The sequence below is a fragment of the Anopheles merus genome, chromosome X, assembly GCF_017562075.2.
Source record: "Anopheles merus strain MAF chromosome X, AmerM5.1, whole genome shotgun sequence".
Taxonomy (NCBI): domain Eukaryota; kingdom Metazoa; phylum Arthropoda; class Insecta; order Diptera; family Culicidae; genus Anopheles; species Anopheles merus.
The window spans coordinates 22,006,038-22,031,365 of NC_054081.1; the positions used below are offsets into that span (position 1 = coordinate 22,006,038).

At 42.2% G+C, this 25,328-nt stretch overlaps 1 protein-coding gene across 4 annotated transcripts in view; it reads left to right on the forward strand.

Moving 5' to 3' along the window:
• The window catches only part of LOC121596740 (prosaposin), a 57,218-nt gene that overhangs the window by 9,271 nt on the left and 22,619 nt on the right, over positions 1-25,328 (forward strand). For all 4 annotated transcript variants that reach the window (XM_041922062.1, XM_041921978.1, XM_041922149.1 and 1 more), the window contains 2 exons: positions 4,824-4,935; positions 10,531-12,683. In XM_041922062.1, the coding sequence (XP_041777996.1) occupies positions 4,824-4,935; positions 10,531-12,683 (2,265 nt within the window). The remainder of the gene's footprint in view (positions 1-4,823; positions 4,936-10,530; positions 12,684-25,328) is intronic.

A 25,328-nucleotide genomic window follows, 5' to 3' on the forward strand; every position in this document is an offset into this window, starting at 1 on the left:
AAGCAATCCGAGCTATCCATCGCTGGATGAATAACAAAAATATTCTTTGCAATTTTTTGACAGTTCAAGAGAAAAATTATAATAAATCGTGTTTAAACATAAGTTTTCGCTAAGTTCCAAGTCCCAAATGTTCTGGTTGTATATTCATTTCTTATAACAAGAACCCGTTGTTTATGAGTAATTTTGCTAAATTACGATATTTTTATTCGACGCAGATTCGTGGTGTGTGAACCCAAAAAGATGGGCAAATATTTGTTTGACACTTGAAGGGAAATGATACGCGAATTAAGGAAAGGACTGTATGAGCTAACCTATTAATTAGCTATGTATTGCAGGACTTCGACATTTTGTTTATTTTAATCCTTAATGTAAATCCTTTTATCTTAAGCCTAATCATTTCATTTGGGTTTTTATTTTTGGGGAGGTTGCAAAGTACAATTCGTCTTGTAGAATGTGAGATGCAAATAAATTCAACTTGGCTACAAACGCTTTCGATAAGTCTAACATATTGGATATTAACTGATTTTTATGGTGGGATGATTAAGAAAAAAACAGAAGTGGCTCCAATAGAATATTTAAGATGTAACATACTAAGGTCGGAGGCCGTACAGATATGTTGGGAGCAATTCGGAACCAACTGAAGCCTACTCGGCAGTCAGAGGCATTAAGATCGGTAGGACCGTTAGAAATGGTACCGACTCCAGACTAGCCGCTCCGTGCGACAACCGATGACTCCAACGGTTCCGAATGAGTCTAGACGGCTCTATAGGCTTCGGACGGCAATGAGCGAAACTGTTGGTTTGACATCACTAGTTGTTGCAAAGTTTCCAAATGTGTGTATCTTGTTATTTTCATTCCTATTTCGTTTCTAGTCAGACGCAAAGCTGTTTTTCCATATACAATGTGCAATCGAGTCTGCACAAAATTATGCTAATATTCAGAATTTGATCGAAGTATAAAACGAATGAGTTTGCATTCGATTTAATGTTTCTTAAGGGTCGGTTATTCTGTTCGTACGTGTAGAATAAGTTTGTTAGATGTTATGGGAACATTAAAGTTAATTTAGAAAAATATAGTGACACAATGATTGTTCTTCTCTGGAAAATTGAATACACTTCGACAAATAGTAATGACAGATTTTTGGTTTGCAGTGCTTTCAGTACTTCTCAAAATATTCTCGCGGGCCGCCAGTTTGACATACCTGGTTTATAATATAATTTAATGTAAGGAGGACAACGTCACGCCACTATCGAGAATTTGATAGTGAGCGGTGGTGTTAGGGTTATCGGCGTTCTGTGTGAACCACGGATGCTATACGAGGCTTGTATGTATATTTTCGTACAGTATCTCATTGTTTGCCGGTCTCATGGTACAGTCGTCAACTCGTACAACTTAACATCATGCCCGTTCAAGCCCCAAATAGACCGAGCCGCAATACGTAGGACTGACTATCTTGCTATGGAGGGTAATTCAAAAGTCATTTAAAACCAACCCCACAAGTGGTACAGGCAGGCCTACAGGCAGGCCGACAACGGTTGTTGAGCCAAAAGAAGAAGATCTCATTGTGACTGCGAAGTCGAATCAGGAATCGCGCATTGAATCGATGGAAGAAGGGAGTACGAACGAGGGGGACATGCCCGCTGCGCAAAGCGATCGAAAACTTCTCAACCTCTCGCTCAATGTAGCTAGAGAGCACGAACCAATAAAGCGAGGTGAAAGGATGGAGAAGAGGGGAAGGAGGGGAGAAAGACAACGTGGGTGTGAACTATTTTTCGGCCACTATCATTTTTACACCAACACGGTCGCGTACCAGAGCTTTTTTGTTAGAAAGAGATAAACACTTCAAGAGGTTCGATCGGTTCTTCGGGCGTTTCTGGTCGCTTTATCGATCGGTTTCGGCGGAAAGCGAGCTAGAAACTGAGCTCAAGAACTGCTCGATTTTGTTGCGCTGGTGAGGAAGCACAGAGAAAAACGCTCCACATTCACATAAACATACGCGAGAACAAAAAATGTGTTGAATCCCGCTGCGCTAGCCAGCGCAGATTTTAGCCCGATCCCCGCGCGGGACTTTCCTGCGAACCCGTTGCGCAAAGCGATCGAAAACTCAGCGTCTCGCTCAATGTAGCTAGAGAGAGCAAGCTAGCAAGCAAGGGGGGGGGGGGGAGTGCGTGCTTGCGCGACTTCGGGGGTGCGTGCTCGCGAGCGCGCTTTCGTGGGTGCGTGCTGGCGTGCGCGCTTTCATGCTCGCGGGCGCGCGTACGTGCGTGTGTGTGTGCGTGCGTGCGTGCTGGCGTGCGCGCGTTCATGCATGTGTGTGTGCGCGCGCGCGCGCGCGCGCGTGTGTGTGTGTGTGTGTGTGTGTGTGTGTGTGTGTGTGTGTGTGTGTGTAAGTGTGCGTGCAGAAACCCCATAACTGTTTGTAGCCGCAGTGGATGAAAAAAATGTACGCATTTTTGACTTCGCTACCTGAGCGACAACACAACCATTGGATTGGCACCACCATCTTTGCGACCGGCTCTGCTGTTGGGGGTATTACACAGACACACGATCGAAGCAAACGTGCGTGTGATATGTAGCACATTTATTTCTAATTCAGCTAGCGGACGCAAGTGGAAACAACATTTTGAATTGAATTCATACAAAAGCGGATTCTGGATTGGTTTATTACGGTGCGCGTATGGTGCTGCACCTGTCCGTCCAGAATCTGGTGGCTTGTTGGTTTGGAGTAGTTATCATGACGCCGATTGAACGGCAATGCCTTGGAATGGGTTCATGGATCGGTAGGTGCATGTTTTGATCGAGTGCATTCCGTGCATTTGTCGCGTCACAGCGGTAGCCCGGCAGCAACTAAGTCTAGACAAACTCTTACCCGTGTGTGCACTGCTATGCTAAGTTCTTCTTCTTATTATTATTATTATCATTATTATTAATATTATTATTATTATTATTATTATTATTATTATTATTATTCTTATTGGCGTAATAGCCAACGCGATCATGCCGGCCTTTTCAAGACTTGAGTACCACGTAGCCGGAGCCGGTGACTAACCCCTTGCTACGACGGACGGTTCATACGCGGTTAGAACCCACGACGGGCATGCAGATGTGCGGAATGATGGCGGTGCCACGGGCCCGCTCCTATCCAGTGTGCAACTTGCATTCTGCCACACTGTCTCCTGCCCGGTGCATACGCTGCAGGCAGGGGGAAGGATGCACCTCCACGATAAAAAAAAAAAACACCGTCATGAACCAGCGGTGGATCTAACGGTAGGCGGACTAGGCGGTCACCGAAGATCTCTAGTCTGTAGTATGCCGTATGTCTACAATTGGACAGAGTATTAGCGATAAGGGCCTCCGGAAAGATGGTCGTTGGGGCTCCGTGGCTGGAGAACCATTTGTACCTCCCCTCCCCCCATGGCGACTACAATTTTAGGGCCTGTGACCGATGATCGTAGGGGTCCTATGGGCACCCCCCCCCCTCCTTCCACCCAATCCGCCGGCTTCCAGTATACTGTTCAATCTCCCAACGGCTGTGTGCCAGTACCCCCTCCTCCCGGTCATCAGCTACCATTTACAGGGGCTTCAACTCGTCTTTCCGCCTAGGGCCCCCGATTCCCCTACTCTGCTTCTGTCATGAACACCTTCCTTTCTTTGACCAATGGATCATAACATTCCGGAAGAAAACACATTGGCGAAAGTGTTGCACACACACGCACGAACACCGATGCGCAGACGGCTCAGCATATCTGTGTAATCTACACCATACGAAAGCAAAAAAGCTAAGTGTAACAAAGTTATGCTTAATGCTTAACACGTTCAGCACAATGACATGCCCCAGGGACTGCTAGTGAACTTTCCAGTATGCCGGTTTCACAATCAGCTTGCGTTCTAGATGGCGGCAGAACGGAATGTTGATGAAAACTAGCGCCGGGCTGAACGTGTTAATGCGAATTAGGGTTCAGCGTTTTGCACAGCAAACCCTCCAGCGTAAACTAGCGATTCCTTAGTCATTTTTATGTTGCAGTGTTTGAACTCATTGCGCTTTTTTGGTTTGATTTGTGAAAATGCAACTTCATCGCTGCAATGTTTGTTAACAGCATTTTTAGGCGCCACAACAGCTCGCGAGCATTGACCACACGCGAGAAAGAGATGGCACTATGGAGGGAAAAAGCACGGACGACGGCTGACAGCGATTGGCCGTCTGACGCACCAACACATCCAAACCTTCGGCAGTGCGCTCAGGCGAGGGGTATGAGGCGGAGCCAGGGACGGGCAGCTCGACGAGCTGGTCGACAAATTTGCCGTTGGAGAGAAAAGGAAGGCATGAGAAAATTCTCCGAACGGCATGATTTCTTCCGTCGCTTTGCACAGCGGGGTATATTTCAACGCTCTCGAATGAGTGCAAGCAGGTGCGGTATAGAATATAAAGGAAAATGTCTCCTTGGGAATAGGTTGAAAACCTCTAACGGCCAAGCTACACGTACCGGACGACATCGGACGATGCCATAAAACGTAGGACCGCAGACAAGAGATTCGCGACGGGCCGGGCCGTGTCGGATCACAGCGGGCCGATTTCGTATGAGATTTGACAGTTGGCGTTAACAGATTTATGGCATCGTCCGATGTCGTCCGGTACGTGTAGCTTGGCCGTAAAAAGACCCATGCACAATGAAGAATTGGCATAATTTTCTTTAGGTTTATTCACAAAGCATATCAATGTTGTCGCCTTACATCAGTTGTGCTTACATTATCTCGATTGATTTCAAATTGTTCTATTTTTATCTTCTTTTTTACATGTCGCCTCATTGTGATCACTTCCTTAGCAATAAATTCCGTACAATCTTCACCCGTAAAACAAACAATCAACGGCAACCGAAGTCTGTTAGGTGGTAAGGAATGCACGTGGGGGCCATCTTACTGGTGTTCTAATATCGAGTAAGTATACACTAGTGTAAGCATTAACCACCATCCCAAAAAAAAAAAAAAAAAAAAAAAATATATATATATATATATATATATATATATATATATATATATATATATATATATATATATATATATATATATATATATATATATATATATATATATATATGTATATACAGGCGGTCCCCGAGATACACGGTTAATGGGGACCGAAAACGACCGCAAAATACCGCGTATCTCTAATTCCGCGTAAGTCGAATCTCGTGATTTCCCGCCAAAATATCACTAATTTTCGTGCAAGTTCGTTTGTTCGTTTTGCAAGAAGGGGGTTGTTTGAGCCACCAAATTAATTATTTGATATGTTTCTACTGAATTGAACAGTTTTAAACCTTTTGAAATGATATTTGACATTCGATATATATTCGTATATATATATATATATATATATATATATATATATATATATATATATATATATATATATATATATATATATATATATATATATATATATATATATATATATATATATATATATATATATATATATATATATATATACATATACATATATATATAGCGGAATTTGGGGCAAGTGTGCCACCTTAAGCATTTCAAGTTATAACTCACTAAAACGTGTTTTTCAAAAGCCGATTTAAATCTCATAACCATTTTACATCTATTTCCTCACTTAAAATGAGTTTCGCTTGAAAAAAGTGCAAACAAAACAGTTTTTGAAGCGTTTTAAAAAGGATCCAAAAGACGTTGTTTTTTGGGCTATGGGGCAAGAGTGCCAGTCGTATGGGGCAAGACGGCCACCTGGTTAAAATAACCGTATTTCTTAGATAATTGGAAATTATAACGTTTGTACCACTAGTGTATGTATTCCTACATGTCTTGAGTCACCAATGAACCCCTTTTCATTACAAACAGTATCGCAATATGGGTTGTTGCTGGTCTGTTTTTCCGGAGTAGAATCCGCTCGTAAAAGCGCATCGCTAAACGCTACAACAATGTTTACATTGTTGACAGCTCGCGCCTATGAAAGATGGTGGCACACTTGCCCCAAATAGAGATGGCTCTTTTGCCCCAAAAGTTGTAACTTTTTTCAAATTGAATTTTTCAGTGACAAAAAGAAAGTTTTTTTCAACTAACCTCACGTTTTCTCAGCTATACGGTGGTGTAAATATTTTCTCGGTTGATTGTTCGCATGATTTTTGAGAGCTTATTTGGTTGGATTAAAAAATTATAATATTCTGCTCAATTTTAAAACTCAATATAAATCAGTTCAAAACAATGGGAAATATCAATTGGTCTATATGAAATTCGGCTCAGTATACCTAGTCATTGGAAAGCAACTAACTGTATACACAATTGATATATATATATATATATATATATATATATATATATATATATATATATATATATATATATATATATATATATATATATATATATATATATATATATATATATATATATATATAATATATATATATATATATATATATATATATATATATATATATATATGTGAGCCATGACACAAGATGGCCATAATTGGTACACTTGCTCTAGTGCAATAATTGGTGCATCGTTGTTAAGTTGTACCAATTATGGACGTATGGAAAAATGGCACATTTTTAATGAAAAATAGTAAAAATTTTATGAGAAGCCATTGTATAACAAGCATTTTACACCATAATGGTGTTTTTTTCATATAAACACATGCTTAGATGCTTTAAAATCACTATTATCCTACAGTGCTGCTCTTAACAAAATGGTAAGAGATGGCCAAAATCTTGGCTGTACATTTTAAAGGGGTGATATGATATAAATGGATGTTCCTGGCATGTAACTAATGTTTGGTTTTGGCAAAATTTGTCCCAACAAAAACATCCTGTGCCGAATCTGACAGTTGCTAATCGAAGACGAAAATTGTGTTATTGAATTGGACAGAGCAGCTTACACCATCTGACGTGTGAGCAAGTGGTAGACAGCGGTGTCTATACAAAACGACTATTGTTATAAACAAGTGAACAGTTGTTTTATATGCTTTTAGGGATTCAGTCGTTGAAAAAGCGCCGTGAGATAGCTAAATGCCTTTTTATATCAGGACTACTTAACCACCACATTGATGCTCCTACTCTATTAGCTACGATAGAATTTAACGCGCCATCTAGGAATCTACGTACACGTCAATTCATATCCGTCCCTCGTTATAGAACTCGTTTTGGCCAGTCTGATCCTATGTCAGCTATGTGTCGAACTTTCATAAATAACTTTGATTTATTTGATTTCAACATGCCACAGAATGTTTTTAGAGATAGACTCAGGACACAACTTACGTAATAATTTTTTTCTCAAAATACATTTTCTATTCTTGTGCACCTGTTCTCCCCGATCGATTTATGTACCTTACATAGTCTATAAGCACTAATTTAAGTACATTCATGTAGGATCTTCAAGATCCCGATGGATTAATCAATAAACATATTAAACATATTAAACATATTAAACATATTAAACCCTGTATTGAGTCGTACGAGTTGACGACTATAACACGTAACCTCTCCAATACTACTGGGTACCTGTTATCGCAAGAGGTAAAGTAGACCATACTGCAAAGAAAAGTTTAATGAAAAAAGAAAATATAGACACATCGCTCGTTTGTGCCATACCTGTTTGTACTTCACAAAAAGGAACCTAAAACCATAGCTTGGGGCCGGTCTGGTGGTACAGTCGTCAACTCGTACGACTTAACAACATGTCCGTCATGGGTTCAAGTCCCGAATAGCCCGTGAGACGTATGACTAACTATCCTACTATCCCGCTGCGCAAAGCGATCGAAAACTTCTCAACCTCTCGCTCAATGTAGCTATAGAGCAAGAACCAATAATGATAAAGCGAGGTGAAAAGATGGAGAAGAGGGGAAGGAGGGGAGAAAGAGAACGTGGGTGTGAACCCACTGACTGGGTAGTTTATGTCGACATACGCATTGTAGTGTCCAGATCACGTTTGAAAGGAATATTCTGCCAGATCCAAGGTGTGTTGTTGTTACGAGTTTTGGCAAGAGCCTACAGCATTGAATTGTGGGGTTTGCCTTTCGGACATCTCTATTTATTAATTATAGAGAAACACTTTCACTAATTTTTATTCTAACTTTTATTTTCGGGCAGCACTATTTTTATTTTTGTGCAGCACTATTTTTATTATTGTGCAGCACTTGGCACTTTTTTATTTTTAACGTGATCTAACTTAAGCGTGTCTGTCCCTTCCGATCGCCGGATGTCCTTATTATATTAATTTAGTCCTACACGTGATCCACTGCGCTCTTGCATGAATTTCTTATTATTTCTCATCTAACTTCCAATGCTACCTATTTTTAATTGTGCACCATATGTGCAGAAGACTTATGCTTATCTGCCTATAATATTTTGCTATAATTTTATGGGATTATCTGTATTTTATTAAATAAAAACTATGTTTTATAAATGTAATCATGCGACTTATCCTATTCATCATTTCTGTGTATGTAGTTGTATTGCATCTAATTTTCTCCTACGTCCCTTTGGACTAATGCGCAATTTCATGTATCCTTGTTTAATCATCATAGTATCCGTTGTACTACTAATTCTATTTTATGTTATTTATGTGAACATTAATTGTAGGTATGGAAGTATAATATTTGTTTATAAAGTTAAGCCTAAATTATGAATTCCTTTAATAAAATCATAACGCTTTCATAGTGTTCGTGTCAACTTAGTATTCTATGAATGAACTCGTATTCCTTCTGAATTTCCCCTATCTATTCCTTTCCTTTTCTAGTTCATGGTTTCGGTCAAAGCTACAATTATTTCTTGTATACAATATTCTTTAATCTCTTAAATTCATGCTAAACGTGTTCATGAGGGTATTGCTATCATGAATAATCAGGGGTGTCGAATCGTATATTACAGAATTATAAAAAATGAACATTTATTGTGTCCCTATTTTCGGTAGCATTTAAAGTGAAAAATAACTTAATTATCGTGATGTTAAAATTTCAAACAAGTTAGAACAAATAATACAAACATAACATCTTTAATCAAAAACACTATTACATTGGTTTACTGTTCTGGTTCGCTTAATCACAAGACCTGCTGAATGGCTGACAACAACATTTTTGAGCTGTGTAATTTTTTTTTTATTTTGGAAACTCTACGGAAGGAAATGGTCGGAAACTTCGTATATGAATAACAAATGAGTATAATTTCACTACAAAATTGTGTTTTGAGACGTTTTTGATCACAATTGTGTAAAATTTCACATTTTAAACTTCTTCTTCTTGTTGTTTGGCACAACAACTGCTGTCGGTCCAGGCCTGCTTGAACCCACTAGTGAAGTGAGCTTGGCTTTCAGTGACTTATTGTTACCATAGCAGGATAGTCAGTCCTACGCATGGGGGCACGGTCTTTTCGGGGCTTGAACCCATGACGGGCGTGTTGTTAAGTCGTACGAGTTGACGACTGTACCACCAGACCGGCCCATTTTAAACTACCCTGTTGAAAATACGTAAACTGCCTAAACCTGGTTACCGTATCTTTATTCTACAGTCAAATTCCCAAGAGACAAATTCCGTTTCCGCAAGGTAGTTCAATATTTTACTAGTAACTGTGCAACCAGACATCCCGTCAAATTCGATTATATACGATGATATTCCATGACAGGTCCATACAAAACCAATCTGTTTATCAGCGAATATTTTTATGCCATGTGTGGGCGCATTAAATTTTTTGAATTTCATCGAATGTCATCGCATTATACAAAATAACAGCTAGGTACATACATTTAGGCGTGTCATGTTTCAACCATGTTGATTTAGACTATTTTTTCTCGCTTCACGGGGTGAAATTGTATCTATATGTCTAGTTGCACGGCAACGTGTGTTTCCAAATCTCCAACAGTTTCACTTGTTTAGTTCTTCTTCTTCTTTGGTTGTCGGTCAAGGCCTGCCTGTACCCACTAGTGAAGTGAGCTTGGCTTTCAGTGACCTCTTGATATCATAGCTTGACCTCTTGATACATACGTATGGGGGCACGGTCTATTTGGGACTTGAACCCATGACGGGCATGCTGTTACGTCGTACGAGTTGACGACTGTATCACGAGACAGACCGGCCCTTGTTTAGTTACGCTGTACTGGCCGTCAAATTTTTTTTAAAATATTTTATTTTGCGTTATTTAGTATCAGTTTAGATTCCTCTCTACCAGTGTAACAAATCGTCATTTGACGAAAACCCCCTCCCCCTATATCAACGTTACGTAATTGATATATGGGCATAGCATATCAGTAGCTTAATACAATCCTAGTAGGCTTTTAATCGCCGGCAAATGAAAGGCGATTAGAAACCATTTCATGAAAATTTGCGACTTGGCATTTCAAAAGACTATGACGATTGTGATACGACTATGATAAATCAAATTTAAAAAGCAGATGCTCGAATATTAGATTTTGTTCTATATTGTGAAACTTTTATATATGTGGCCAATGGTATTATTTATTGCAATGTGCGTAATAAATCATATTAGATCTAATTTAATTTTCTTTCCGTCTTTTTAGGAATGCTAAGACATGTGCCGCTGTATCACACTGTATTCAAACTGTTTGGGAAAAGCAGCACTATCCGGTGGATAATGATGAGATCTGCAACATTTGTCTGGACATGGTGAAACAGGCACGTGATCAACTGGAGAGCAATGAAACGCAGGCCGATTTGAAAGCCGTCTTCGAAGGTTCCTGCAACTTGATTCCGATTAAGTTAGTGAAAAAAGAATGTCGCAAATTAGCTGACGATTTTATACCCGAGTTAGTGGAGGCTCTCGCTTCGCAAATGAATCCAAACGCTGTATGCAGCGTAGCTGGGCTTTGTAACAATGCCGCCATTGATAAACTATTATCAGAGATGATAGTATTAAACCCTCAGCAGGAAGTACAAGGCTTTGAAGCGAATGAGAAGGAACCTGCAGTAACTGGTGATACTTTCAACTGCGACGAGTGCCATACGATTTCCAACCTAATTCAAAGACGCTTCCGTTCGACTGATCGGGATACTGTTTTGGAGAGTATTCTACAAATATGCGGCAAAATGTCATCATATTCGGATGCTTGCTCGAACATTGTGCTGACATACTTTGGGGTGATGTATGAGCATTTGGAACGTAATTTAAAAGTAGAAAGCGTGTGTCATCTTAGTGGAGTTTGCGTAGCGCAGTTCCATCTACATGAAAATAACAAACGAAAAGATCTGATTGAGGCGAGCTCAATGGGAGATGTCGGTATACTACAAGTGGATGGCGACGATGTTCCATGCAAACTATGTGAGCAATTGGTGGATCATTTGCGCGATGTTTTGATTGCGAATACGACCGAGCTAGAGTTCAAAGAGGTATTGAAGGGTCTGTGTAATCAGACCAAGAGTTTTGCCGATGAATGCCATAGTCTTGTTGAACAATACTATCGTGAAATCTATGAGACGTTGGTGAACAACCTGAATAGCAACGATGCGTGTTTCATAATTGGTATCTGTTCGAAAAAAGACGGTGTGCTTAGTAATGGCATAGTCATGCCTTTATTATCAGTGGCAGTTGCGGATCGGCATGAACGGACCGAGATATACAAACGAATGCATCGCCCATTGCTAGGACATAACGAACTTATACTGTCGACATCAGAAGTGCAGCAGGCCCAGCTTCCGATTGATCGTATTATGAATGCACCTAGAGGCCTAAACTTGATCGAGAACGGCAAATTCTGCACATTGTGCGAGTACTTTATGCATTTCGTACAGGAAGCATTAAGCGAACCAGCAAATGAGGATGAAATTAAAAAAGTGATCGAAGTCACATGTAATCGATTGCCGTCGTCTATTCGCGGTGAATGCCATAACTTTGTCGATGTTTACGGCGATGCAGTTATAGCACTGCTTATTCAATCGATAAATCCGCGCGAGATTTGTCCAACTTTGAAGATGTGTCCAACTTCCAGCTTAGAAGTCGAGATATTTGCTCCAGGCCCGGTCGAGGTATCCATTCAGGCGCGGGGTGATAAAGACAAACCAACTTGCCCACTCTGTCTTTTTGCCGTTAGTCAGCTGGAGGAGTCGGTTAAAACAGATCGATCGAAGGAAAATATCAAGAGTGCACTGAATAAACTTTGCACGCACTTGTCACCCAAGCTACGCCTGGAATGCAATGATTTTGTTGACACATATACAGCTGAACTTGTCGAAATGCTTGCATCTGATTTCACACCACAAGAAATTTGTGTTTTCCTGAAGCTTTGCGTTGACCAACGCCCAGATCTTAGTCTTCTCGGTATGGAACTTGACTATGAGAAGCGTTCATCGCACCAAAAGTCAGACATATTAGTATCCTCTTCGGGTGACATCGAGACAAATGAAATACCTGACATTACTGTCAACGGAGAAATTACGATTGATCATACACTGATGAGTAGTTCACCCGAGTGTCTTGTTTGCCAGGAGATGGTGAAAGAAGTCGAGAAACGGGTGAAAAATAAAAAAAGCAAGGAACAAATTAAACAGGCTCTAGAGCACGCATGTGAGCGTCTGCGGAAATATAAGACCAAGTGTGAGAAGTACATCGATCAGCATAGTGACCAAATCATTGATCTGGTAATGAAACAGCTTTCTCCAAAGGAAATTTGTAACGCGTTGGGATTCTGTATTCCTGCTCAAGAAATCATCGACGACTGTGAGTATTATTTTTTTTTGTAGTTTGATACCGATAAATTTTGCTTCGATGCCAAATAAAGTGTACGCTTTGCCATGTTTATTGTATTCTATTTTATACCATTCTAAGAAATGCGCTTAGACAAACTCTCAATCAATTTGTTAAAATTAGATGAAAAATCTTCAAAAAAATACAAAATACTGTTTCTTGTAGAATATGTTCAAGTCGTGTGAAAAAATTTTATCCTACTGACAGGGTTTACTGAGTTAATAAACAAATATTAACATGTTAATAACAATGTCTTTTATTAGAAAAACGGCAAAGCCGTTCCTCCTCAATAAAAAAAAACCAATTTTGTTTTTGGATAGACATCGCTGTCTACCACTTGCGGGACACCTTCCCGAATCTGTCTTTGCCAATGCCAAGCCTGTGGTATGATGCTTGAAAACGTTGATGATACCTGGATTTATCGGATATAATGCTGAATCTGCGGCACATTTCTCGAACACACTGTTCCCCGCCGAGGACATACGGTCGAAAAAAGTTGTTAACCCGTATACTCCTTGTGGACATTATTGTACTGGCAACGCCAAATTATTCTTTCGATTTTTTTTAGTAATTGGTAGCGCCTAAAAAAGGACAAAACATTTCTTTCAAATTGGCATCAATTGTTTTATTGATTTATTGATCAATATTTTATGTTGGATAATGCAGTTTTTATATTGTATTTAGCTGCAACAAGTTTTCATGGTTCAGTAAGTGGTCACAGGTATCACGAATTTTCATCAAGCACTGTGAATTAAAATGAATTACAGCTAAGATTTTACACATAAACACGACTGGCAATTCCAAGTGACATTTGCTCGAAATTGTTTTCCCATATCTGCTCGATTAGTTTTCGATACGCCTGAAATTGTGGATTTGTGTGTGATCAAGTGAGTTGAAAGCGCCAAGATTTGGTGAGTTCGTAAATTAGACTTTCTTCTATCGATTGACGATGCCGTCGAGCTCGTTTTACATTCGTAGCTTTGATTTTTTTTTAATGAAAAAACAAAAGCGAATTTTGTGTGATTTTTTTAAAATAAAAAATCGATATTATTTAAGTATACAATGGATACACAACCAACCATAACGATAGGAAACATCATTTCCGAGCGAATCTAGAAGAAAACTACAAAAAGCCGCATCACAGTTGATTTTAAAGGACTTTTTTCTAAATTCCCTTAAACTGGTGCAGTTTAAGGGAAGTTTAAGGCTCCAGTTTAAGGAAAATAGCTCGAATTCCCGATTATTCGTGCTCGATAATGTCAATTGGGATTCTTTCAAATTAATCCTGCAAGCCGAAATCTCACCTGAAAGTTTTCCGGGGTTTCTTCTTCTTCTGATACGTGACTTCTTCTTCTGCTAAATTGACATATTGTCCATGAATGTCATTTGTGGACGAGAACGGAGTATATATCAGTAGTATCGGCGAACTCGTTCGTTCCCGGGAACGTTCACGGCGACGCTCATTTTCACTCATTTCATAGCTTTCTATGATCAAAAATTAGAAAACCGTCTAGGTTTTGTACTGCCCAATCGAATGGTACAACCCTGTCCACTCAAGAGTGACGAACGTTCTTCGACGAACAAGCTCCCCGATACGGCAGTATGTCTATCTTGAGGGTGGCCACTCAACCGGGAAAACCGGAAATCAGCCGGGAATTTTATTTTTCCGGGGAAAACCGGGAAAATCCGGGAAATTATCACAAACTTTTGGTATCACTGTTTACCATCGTACTAAGTGTATTTTCAATTATTGGGATGTTTTGTATATTCTCCCCAACTTACCACAGGCCATCAACATCACTCCAATGTGTAAGGACAACATTTTCCGTTTCTCTCATATGGTACGCAATATATGTACTATACTTCTCATTCGCACTGGTGCAATACTTAAGTTCACCTATATCGCTTCTTGCACATTTCGGGTATGGTGTGCCTATTCGTTCTACCTTGCACTCGTCTTTTATTATTCATCTCTCGTGAAGTTTCGGTCGTGTCGAATTTAGCGGTGGATTTAGTGAGCGATCCCAATTTTTGAACAGAATTGATAATTTTTGTTCCCTTTAGCAATTTTAAGGCTACCCAATCACACATCGCCTGTACATTGGCATTTTGCATTTTGGATTCGGGCCTCAACCTTCATTCCCCCCGGGTGACTGGGTTCCCAAACTGGCACTGATGGTTGATTCCTGTTTCTATTCGTGAGGTGCATCATCAGCGTCGAATAAAGAATGCATATTTAAATAGCTTAAGATCCATAGTAGCCAAATTAGATCCACAAACGAGCGCACGATTGAAAATTTGTTTGTATAAATTTGATAGAAATCATGCCAAAAATGGTTCTCAAATGTGTTGTCACACCTCCAGATTGGATACTATATTGTTGAATAATTCACTAATAACTTTTATCCAGTTTTTATGACAAGTGTCCATCTTTCCCGTAATGCCCGTGTTTTCTTACCATCCTGTAGATAACGATTTTTGAAAACGTATGATATAATAATTTGGAATTGAAGTATCGAAGCATAGTGAACCGAGAAAACTCCAAAAAAATCCGGGAAAAATCGGGAAGGGGACTGGACTCAGAGATGAATTAATGGCTTAGAAAATGAGATGGAAAATTATGTGTTGCAGATGCATCATAAAAATATCTAGCTAAAGCCTCAGATATTTCTGTTGGTGGAATAATGGTGTTTTCTGTTTTTAGAGTGATTGCTGTAGATTTGTGGTTTTTACTGGACAAAATTGCAACTTTCATTCTTTCGGATAAAATTCTAGGGTTTATTTGAAAAACAATTTTGCCCCAAGTTGGATTTTTTGTAAATTTGACGGCTTCTCGTAATTCCCGGTTGGCTTCTCAATATTGATGGGCCATGAGCGGAATGAAAAGCGCGGAAGCGGATTTAAATGTTGAAGACTCTTGAGTGCTTTACGTCAAGTTTTAATGGCAAGGGCAGGGCAACTGTTTTTTTTACTGGTAAGGGAGGGAGGATCATCTAAGGGTAGTGTGTATGTCATTTCTATTTTGTATTTTTCCCAGTCAGCCTCCTCATATTTCCACCTGGGACGTTTTTGAGGGCTGTGGGTTAGTTGATGGTCATGGACAAATAGCGGATGGTGATCATTGCCATGGGTATCGTTATGTATGGAAACAGAAAAACTAGAATCTATAGAAGAGGAGAGAACACAAAAATTTTAAATAGTATTTTGTCCACTAGTGGGACAGGTACGTGTGGCTGTTATGAATAACCTCTATACTACAGGTATCAAGATAGTCCTGTATCATATGGCCTCAAGTATTAGAGCCAGGGTTAACCCAGGTAGAATGTTGGGCTTTGAAATCGCCAAGTATCGCCAAGGAGAGAGCCTTACTGATCCGGAGTGATCCGGAGAGATCCGGAGTGATCCGGAGTGATCCGGAGTGATCCGGAGTGATCCGAAGTGATCCGGAGTGATCCGGAGTGATCCGGAGTGATCCGGAGTAATCCGGAGTGATCCGGACTGATCCGGACTGATCCGGACTGATCCGGACTGATCCGGAGTCGGAGTCATATTTTGCGCACCGGAGTCGGAGTTGATCCATGACTCCGCTCCGGATTACCCATCACTACGTAGGACTGACTATCCTGTTATGGTAACAATAAGTCACTGAAAGCCAAGCTCACTTCACTAGTGGGTACAGACAGGCCTTGACCGACAGCGGTTGGTGTGCCAAAGAAGAAGAAGAAGAGGGTATATGTTTTTGTATGCCAATGCCAACAGAGCGATGCATGTTGGTTGGTGTTTGTAAAAAAATCCAGGTATAGTAATTGAATTGGGAACTGTTTAGGTTTGGTATGGTCATTATATCTTGTAAAGCGACTATTGGGGCCCTTTTCGTTTGAAGTTCGTAGGCTGAAATTTCATCCTGTCAGCTGTTTGCATTGTATAGCAGTTTTCGAGCCGCTATCTATGTGAGTGTAATATACAGGTGGGCTTATCCCAAGGTGTATGAATTTAGAAGGCTGATTTTTATCGCTTCTGCTTCTGAATGAAGATTGTAAGAGTGTTTTGAGTATTCGTCAAGCCTCCAGAAAGCTGGTTTGAGCAAAAATTTTCACTCGTTCTGTCAAAAAGTGATGTTCAAAATTGTTTATAAAAAAATGCTATGAGACCACCTGGACTGCATACACTTGGATTCCAGATTGCACCACTTAATCTCTTTGATGCCCCTTGGGATAAATGTAAACAACACCGTGTTTTCGAGCAGGTACTCGAATCTAATTCTAGCTTTGTGGCTAGAATAATCTAGAATGAAAATTGCAGGTTAGTTTTTTGTGTGGTTTTGTATGGAGTGTTAACATGATTTCAGCCTCCAACTATCAAACTCCATACAAAAAACGAACAAGAGTCGTGAAGGCCCCCTATAATAGAATTATATGACAGGTTACTTACTTACTTATCCGGCACTACAACCGCTTTGCGGTCTTGGCCTGCCTCAGGAGTGTCCGAAACCGCTCACGGTCTCGCGCCTTCGTCTGCCAGTCCGTTATCCCGGCCTTAATGGCGGACGCCTCCACGCCATCTTGCCACCTCAATTTGGGCCTACCACGCCTCCTCTGTCCTTGTGGACGGCCTAAAAAGACTTTACGGGCTGGGTCGTCCGTTTCCATGCGTATAACATGGCCAGTCCACCGGAGCCTGGCGAGCTTTATACGCTGTACGACAGTGAGGTCGCCGTACATCTCGTATAGCTCGTCATTATAGCGGCTCCTCCATTGTCCTTCCACACATACGGGGCCAAGTATCCTTCTGAGCATCTTCCTCTCGAACGCGGCTAAGAGGGTTTCGTCAGATTTGGACAGTGTCCATGTCTCAGAGGCGTATGTGAGTACTGGTACTATATAGGTACTATATAGTCCCAGCTTCGTCCGTCGCGACAGGTTCTTTGAGGTAAACTGCTTTTTCAGGCTGTAGAATGACCGGTTGGCAGCCAGCATCCTTGCGCGCAACTCAGCTTCCATGCTGTTGTCGTTGCTGACCTTTGACCCAAGATAGGTGAATTGTGGGACGACTTCAAAAGTGCGTTCACCTATCTGTACGTCACGCCTACGTAGATTCGGATTATTTATTGGTAGGTCCGCTGATGTTGCCACCATCAGTTTGGTCTTTGCCTCGTTTATCTGCAATCCGAGGCTCTCTGCCGCCTGCTCAATCCCTTGGTAGGCTTCTGCTACATAGGAGAGCCGCAGACCAATGATGTCTATATCATCAGCGTATGCCAGGATCTGGGTTGACTTATAGAAGATGGTTCCCGTAGTCTCCACCCTCGAGTCGCGGATGGCCCTCTCTAGCGCCAAGTTGAATAGGAGACAGGCAAGCCCGTCCCCCTGGCGCAGACCTTTGGTGGTAGCAAAAGGTCCTGAGAGTTTTCCATCCACCCTCACCTGGCATGTGACGTTGGTCATAGTCATTCTAACTAGCCTTATCAGTTTGGCCGGGATTCCAAATGAGCTCATAGCGTCGTACAGTTTTACCCTGGCTATGCTATCGTATGCGGCTTTGAAGTCAATGAAGAGATGGTATGTGTCGTTTTTGTATTCAGCCATCTTCTCCAAGATCTGCCGCATGGTGAAGATCTGATCAGTGCGGGACAAGGCGATCCTGAAGGATCAGGGAGAATATTTTATAGGCGGTATTCAACACCGTAATACCCCTGTAGTTGTTGCAGTCCAACCTGTCTCCCTTCTTGTATACGGGGTAGATGATGCCGAGATTCCAATGACAGGTATATATATATATATAAATCATTTTGCTACAGGAATGGCAATTTTTTTTTGTTTTGGTTATACCATAATCTCATGCAGCAATAGGATAGCTACTTCGTCGTCGGCAATTCGTGGCAACACTCGTGTAGCTAAATAGGGGGCACTAACTAGACCGTGTGTGACGGTACACAGTTTGTACGTTTGCAGTGATTGGGACGGTGCTGGCTTCCATACGATGAGTTGTAATGATGTATCACGATCATTTACAGGGTTTCACACTTCATCTCAAGACAGCGGGACCCCTTCCCGAATCTGTCTTAGCCAATGCCAAGACTGCGGTATGATGCTTGAAAACGTTGATGATACCTGAATTCATCGGATGCAATGCTGAATCTGCGGCACATTTCTCGAATCACACTGTTCCGCACCGAGGACATGCGGTCGAATATAAAAAACACGTAGAACCTTTGTGCCGTCTGCGCATGGGTGTGAGTGTGCGTGTGTGTGCAAAACTGTCGCCAAATGTGTTTTCTTTCGGAATGTTATGATCCATCGGTCAAAGAAAGGAAGGTGCTCTTGACAGTGGCGGATTAGAGCAATCGGGGCCCTAGGCGTTAAGACGAGTTGAGGCCCCTGTAAATGGTAACTGATGACCGGGAGGAGGGGGTACTGGCACACAGCCGTTGGGAGATTGAACAGTATACTAAAATTGCCAGCGGTGGGGGGAGGGGGGGTTGGCCATGGGACCCCTACGATCATCAGTTACAGGCCCTAAAATTGTTAGGAATTCTTGCCCTTAGTCAAAAAATATCCTGATGAGGACGAAGGGAAAAATATTGATTCGAGGATCGAATGCGATCCTTTTTAATAGTGTACCGCATGCCCGCCGCATGCACTACTTAGTACGCTCGGATACTAAGCGCTTATAACCATAGAGGATGCCCTATTCTAATTTACTTATCTGTCGCTGCCTATCGTACGCGCTACTACCACCATCACATACATAGCGCGCTCGCTCGCTCGTGTTCTCAACTGCTAAGCCTGAGCGACAATCCCTGAAAATGATCTGTATTTCGTTGATGTTTTCGGGGATAATTGGTTAACGAATTATCACCCCAAAAGACCAGCGAAATCCAGCGTGGTCAGGAGCTTGGGTGAGCCCCAACGACCATCTTTCCGCGGCCCTTGTCGCTAATATTCTGTCTAATAATGGATGGAGGGGGGGGGGGGGGGGGGGGTGCAAGTACCCCTTCAAACAACAAAACCAGTAAATAGCACGATAATGAATAATGATATGGTGGCGCAACTGGCAAAGTGATTCGAAGTAGAACTAGCGAAGTGGTTGGTAGCATCACGGATGAAGCATGAGAATGAACTGGAACATGAGGGGAGGGAGTGAATCCGAATGTTCATTTCTATTTTCAGCTCTTTTTTGCATGGATTCATCCTTCACGTGTGTTCAATATCCCTGTTGCCCGACCTCTCTTCCGCACCGACCAGCCGCGAAGGTAGCTGGTGCCCGGGTCCGCCGTGGAGACGAGCAGCAATTCGAACTAAGTCCCGCTTCACTAACACCGCCAGGAACTCCGCCTTCGAGATCCCTTTGGTAAAAGTTCGCGCCTCATAGCGACTGCCTTCCAGCTAGTTTCCCCAGGCTTTCGGGGGGCTATGCAGATGGAAGGGGAACCTTTACCGCAGAAACTCTCAAGAGGAGAAGCTCAAGGAATAGAGAGTGAGCGAGCAGAGATCGGATTCGACTTCGCCTTTCTGCCTACTGGTGTCCGCCGAGGATTACCACTGGAGGGGTCCAATAGCGGATCAATAAGTTTTCGAAGATTATATCGTTTCAGGAGTGAAATAATTTATTGCGTTTCGTTTCTCTTGCTTAGCTCATTTGGTTTATTTTCAGTTAGGAAAGGGATGATTTTACAGCGTGTATTTCTAGCGATGGATAACATCCTTTCCCTTTCCTAGGAAAAATATTCATCATTAGGCGAGGCAAAAAATATATTGCTAGGATCGAACGCGATCCTCTAATACCGCCTCCTGGACACCTATCTCTAACGCAAAAATATGTATCTTATTCCGTGTGGTGCATACTAGGTTTTATTAGGAATTCTTGCCCTTAGTCAAAAAATATCCTGATGAGTACGAAGGGAAAAATATTGATTCGAGGATCGAATGCGATCCTTTTTAATAGTGTACCGCATGCCCGCCGCATGCACTACTTAGTACGCTCGGATACTAAGCGCTTATAACCATAGAGGATGCCCTATTCTAATTTACTTATCTGTCGCTGCCTATCGTACGCGCTACTACCACCATCACATACATAGCGCGCTCGCTCGCTCGTGTTCTCAACTGCTAAGCCTGAGCGACAATCCCTGAAAATGATCTGTATTTCGTTGATGTTTTCGGGGATAATTCGTTAACGAATTATCACCCCAAAAGACCAGCGAAATCCAGCGTGGTCAGGAGCTTGGGTGAGCCCCAACGACCATCTTTCCGCGGCCCTTGTCGCTAATATTCTGTCCACTTGTAGACATACGGCATACTACAGACTAGAGATCTTCGGCGACCGCCTACCGTTAGATCCGCCGCTGGTTCATGACGGTGTTTTTTTATTGTGGAGGTGCAACCTTCCCCCTGCCTGTAGCGTATGCATCAGGCAGGAGACAGTGTGGCAGTATGCAAGTTGCCCGCTGGATAGGAGCGGTCCCGCCCCGACAGACAAAGAGAACGAAATTTTCTGGTGAGGGGTAGGTAGAAACACGCGGTGGAGGTCCGGCCCAAGACGGATCCGAAGTCCGTTGTTTTGGGCTCGAAATTAAAAATGGCGGATGGAGCGCTACCACGGAGAGAATGCGCTCTCTTGCTTGCCTTTAAAATACACGAGGCGCTCTAGCTATAAAGAACGCTCGCTCGCGCTGTTTCATCGTATTTTCCTCATACCCCTTCCTTCCCGTTTTTTTCGGCTTGTGCTGCGCTGAACTGGTGCCCCCTCCCACTTGATTCCAGCGAATTGCGCTGCGCTTGACTGACACCCCCTCCCGCTCGTTTCCCGACAGACAAAGAGCACGAAATTTTCAGGCGAGGGGTAGGTAGAAACACGCGGTGGAGGTCCGGCCCAAGACGGATCCGAAGTCCGTTGTTTTGGGCTCGAAATTAAAAATGGCGGATGGAGCGCTACCACGGAGAGAATGCGCTCTCTTGCTTGCCTTTAAAATACACGAGGCGCTCTCGCTGTAAAGAACGCTCGCTCGCGCTGTTTCATCATAACCCCTTCCTTCCCGTTTCTTTCGGCTTGCGCTGCGCTGAGCTGGTACCCCCTCCCACTTGATTCCAGCGAATTGCGCTGCGCTGGACTGACATCCCCTCCCACTTGTTTCTTTCGTAGCACGCTGTGCGCATCCCTTCATTCGGACTTGGTGCACCCGAATCAAAACAAAAACTTGAACACATTAAACTTGGTTTATATTTTATCACTTTTATTGCAAATAAAGGGGCATTTTCGCACATAGCTTCACACAATCTTGCCACAAAATCACACACATTATTTATATTTAAAAAATCGTCTTATTTAAAATAGCCGTCTAACTGCATGAATACCGTTGTTGCTGTTCAATGCAGTAAAAAAATATTGAAATAAACCAGCGCAAATCACACATTTAAGATAAATGATGAAAGAAAAGCGCAGCTTCATTTCAATGTGCACAACACTTCAACACTTAGCGAATCTTCGATCGCCCGGGACTTAGGCTAACACGCGCGCGGCCTTTCACGGCGAACGCTTGAGCTGAACTGACGATTTCGTGTGGTGGCAAGAAAGGGAGCGCACAGAGGAACACGCTGCATTGGTGCAAGTGAGACACCGATAGCCGCATGCCGCTGCGAGAAAACCAAACTGAGCGCGCAGGCTGAAAGTGAACGCACACATTCACACATGTGTAATTGTGTGAGTGCAAAAACTGTGTAGAAACCAAACACGCTCGCGCCTCCGCGTAATTCCGCGTATTTCCAACCGTCTCCCCATGCTTCTACATGCCCCTCGCCTGAAAGTCGCACACTTTTCATTCTCAATGCTAGTAGGGCATGCTTCTACATGCCCCTCGCCTGTAAGTCGCTTACTTTTTCATTCTCATTGCTAGTAGGGCAAGCCGAAAGAAACGGGAAGGAAGGGGTATGATGAAACAGCGCGAGCGAGCGTTCGTTACAGCGAGAGCGCCTCGTGTATTTTAAAGGCAAGCAAGAGAGCGCATTCTCTCCGTGGTAGCGCTCCATCCGCCATTTTTAATTTCGAGCCCAAAACAACGGACTTCGGATCCGATCATGGGCCGGGCCCCCACCGCGTGTTTCTACCTACCCCTCGCCTGAAAATTTCGTTCTCTTTGTCTGTCGGGTTCTTTCGTAGCGCGCTGTGCGCATCCCTCCGCACGGACTTGGTGCTCCTGAATCAAAACAAAAACTTGCACACATTAAACTCGGTTTATATTTTATCACTTTTATTGCAAATAAAAGCACATTTAAATACATAGCTTCACACAATCTTGCTGCAAACCACACACATTCTTTGTATACAAAAATCGTCGTATTTCAAATAGCCGTCTAACTGGGTGGATCCCGTTGTTGATGGTCAATAAATAAAAAAACCATTGAAATGAAGCAGCGCAAATGACACATTTAAGATAAATGATGAAAACTAAGCGCAGCTTCATTTCAATGTGCACAACACTTCAACACTTAGCGAAACTTCGATCGCCCGGGACTGAGGCTAACACGCGCGCGGCCTTTCACGACAAACGCTTGAGCTGAACTGACGATTTCGTGTGGTGGCAAGAAAGGGAGCGCACAGAGGAACACGCTGCATTGGTGCAAGTGAGACACCGATACCAGCATGCCGCTGCGAGAAAACCAAACTGAGCGCACATGCTGAAAGTGAACGCATACATTTACATATGTGTGATTGTGTGAGTGCAAAAACTGTGTAGAAACCAAAACATGCTCGCGCCTCCGCGTATTTCCAACCGTCTCCCCCTGCGTCACACTTCTTCATTCTCTTTGCTAGTAGGGGCGGCACCGCCATCATTACGCACATCTGCATGTCCGTCGTGGGTTCTAACCGCGTATGAACCGTTCGCCGTAGCTAGAACTGACAATTCGGCTTCGTGGTATTCAAGTCCTGCAAAGGCCGGAATGATCGCGTAGGCCATTACGCCAATAATAATAATAATGGGGCCCTTTCTGTTTTAAGTTCGTAGGCTGAAATTTCAGCCTGTCAGCTGTTTGCATTGCATAGCAGTTTTCGAGCAGCTATCAAAGTGAGTATGATGCACAGGTGGGTTTATCCCAAGATATATGAATTTAGAAGGCTGATTTTTATTCCTCCTGTTTCTGGAGGTAGATTTTAAGAGTGTTTTGTGTATTCGTCAAGCATCCCGAAAGTTTGTTTGATCACAAATTTTCACCCATCCTGTCAAAAAGTGATTTTTCTATTTGGTTATAAAAACATGCTATGAGACCACTTGGACTACAAACACTTTGATTCTGGATTCCATCACCAGATCTCTTTAGTGCACCTTGGGATAAATGTAAACACCACCTTGTTTTGCAATTTTTCGAGCAGGTACTCGAATCTACTTCTAGCTTTCCCGTCAAACATTGCGAGGGTTGCGAGTAGTATCTTCTGCTCGAAATCTTATGGTATTTTAAATAATCTTTGTTTTTTATTCATTATTTATTTTTCTGTGGTGTTATTCGTCAAAAAGATCACTATTTCAATTTTGAAGATTTTTTTTCTAGATATGATGTCGAAATTCCGGTGTTTAGTATGCTACAAATCTCGCTGTTATAATTATAGCCCCTCGAGAGCAGGTATAACCAGTGTTGTTAATTGTCGACATTTTTTTATGATATTTGCAGTAAGCGGGTGTCAAAATCATTTTTTTATCATGATATTCATGGTTACCATGACACGACTTTCCAAAAGCGACAATCATTTGTGCAATAACAATCAATGCTTTTGCGATCACATGATTGCAAAAAATGTAGAATGAATGTCATTTGACATTTTTCATGAGACGCCAGAACTGCTTAATCGTGCATTTATCGATACTTAGCCATTAGACCACTTGATATTTTCACTCAGTCAACCAGGAAATGGTGTTATCTTACAGAAGTATAGAAATTCACGCGAAAACATGAAAAAGGACCCATTTTCGATGAAGATTTCATCGTTCACTTAAGGTACGGCAAAATAAAAAGTCAAATGATTGTAGCAGAAAAATATTATCGTGTCAAGTGATATTTTTTTCCGCGATTGTCGAATGAATGCTTCAAAAAGTATCATTTTGTAAAAATTTATGTCGACGACTATCACCGTTCGCAACACTGGGTATAACTGCTAAAACTAGGGGCGTGAAAATTGCCAAGGCTCGCAAGCTCTTTAATGTGAGGGCTCTGGGGCTGTGAACTTGTATGACGTGCGAGCCCCCGCGTGCCCTCGCAAATCGCTGTCAATTGCATGGCGGTTTGAGGCTAGAATAATCTAGACTGAAAATTGCAGGCTAGTTTTGCCTGCGGTTTTGTATGGAGTGTTTACATGATTTCAGCCTCCAACTGTCAAACTCCATACAAAAAACTGACAAGAATCGTCAAGGGCCTCTATAAGAATAAGAACTTCGCATAAGAGTGCACACCCGGGGAAGAATGTGTTTTGACTTTGTTGCTGCAGGATCTACCGCTACGGTGCGACAAATAAACGGAATGCAATCGACCAAAACATGAACCTACCGATCCAAACCCATTCCAAGGCATTGCCGGTCAAACGGCGTCATGATACCGACTCCAACTCAACAAGCCACCAGATTTGGACGGA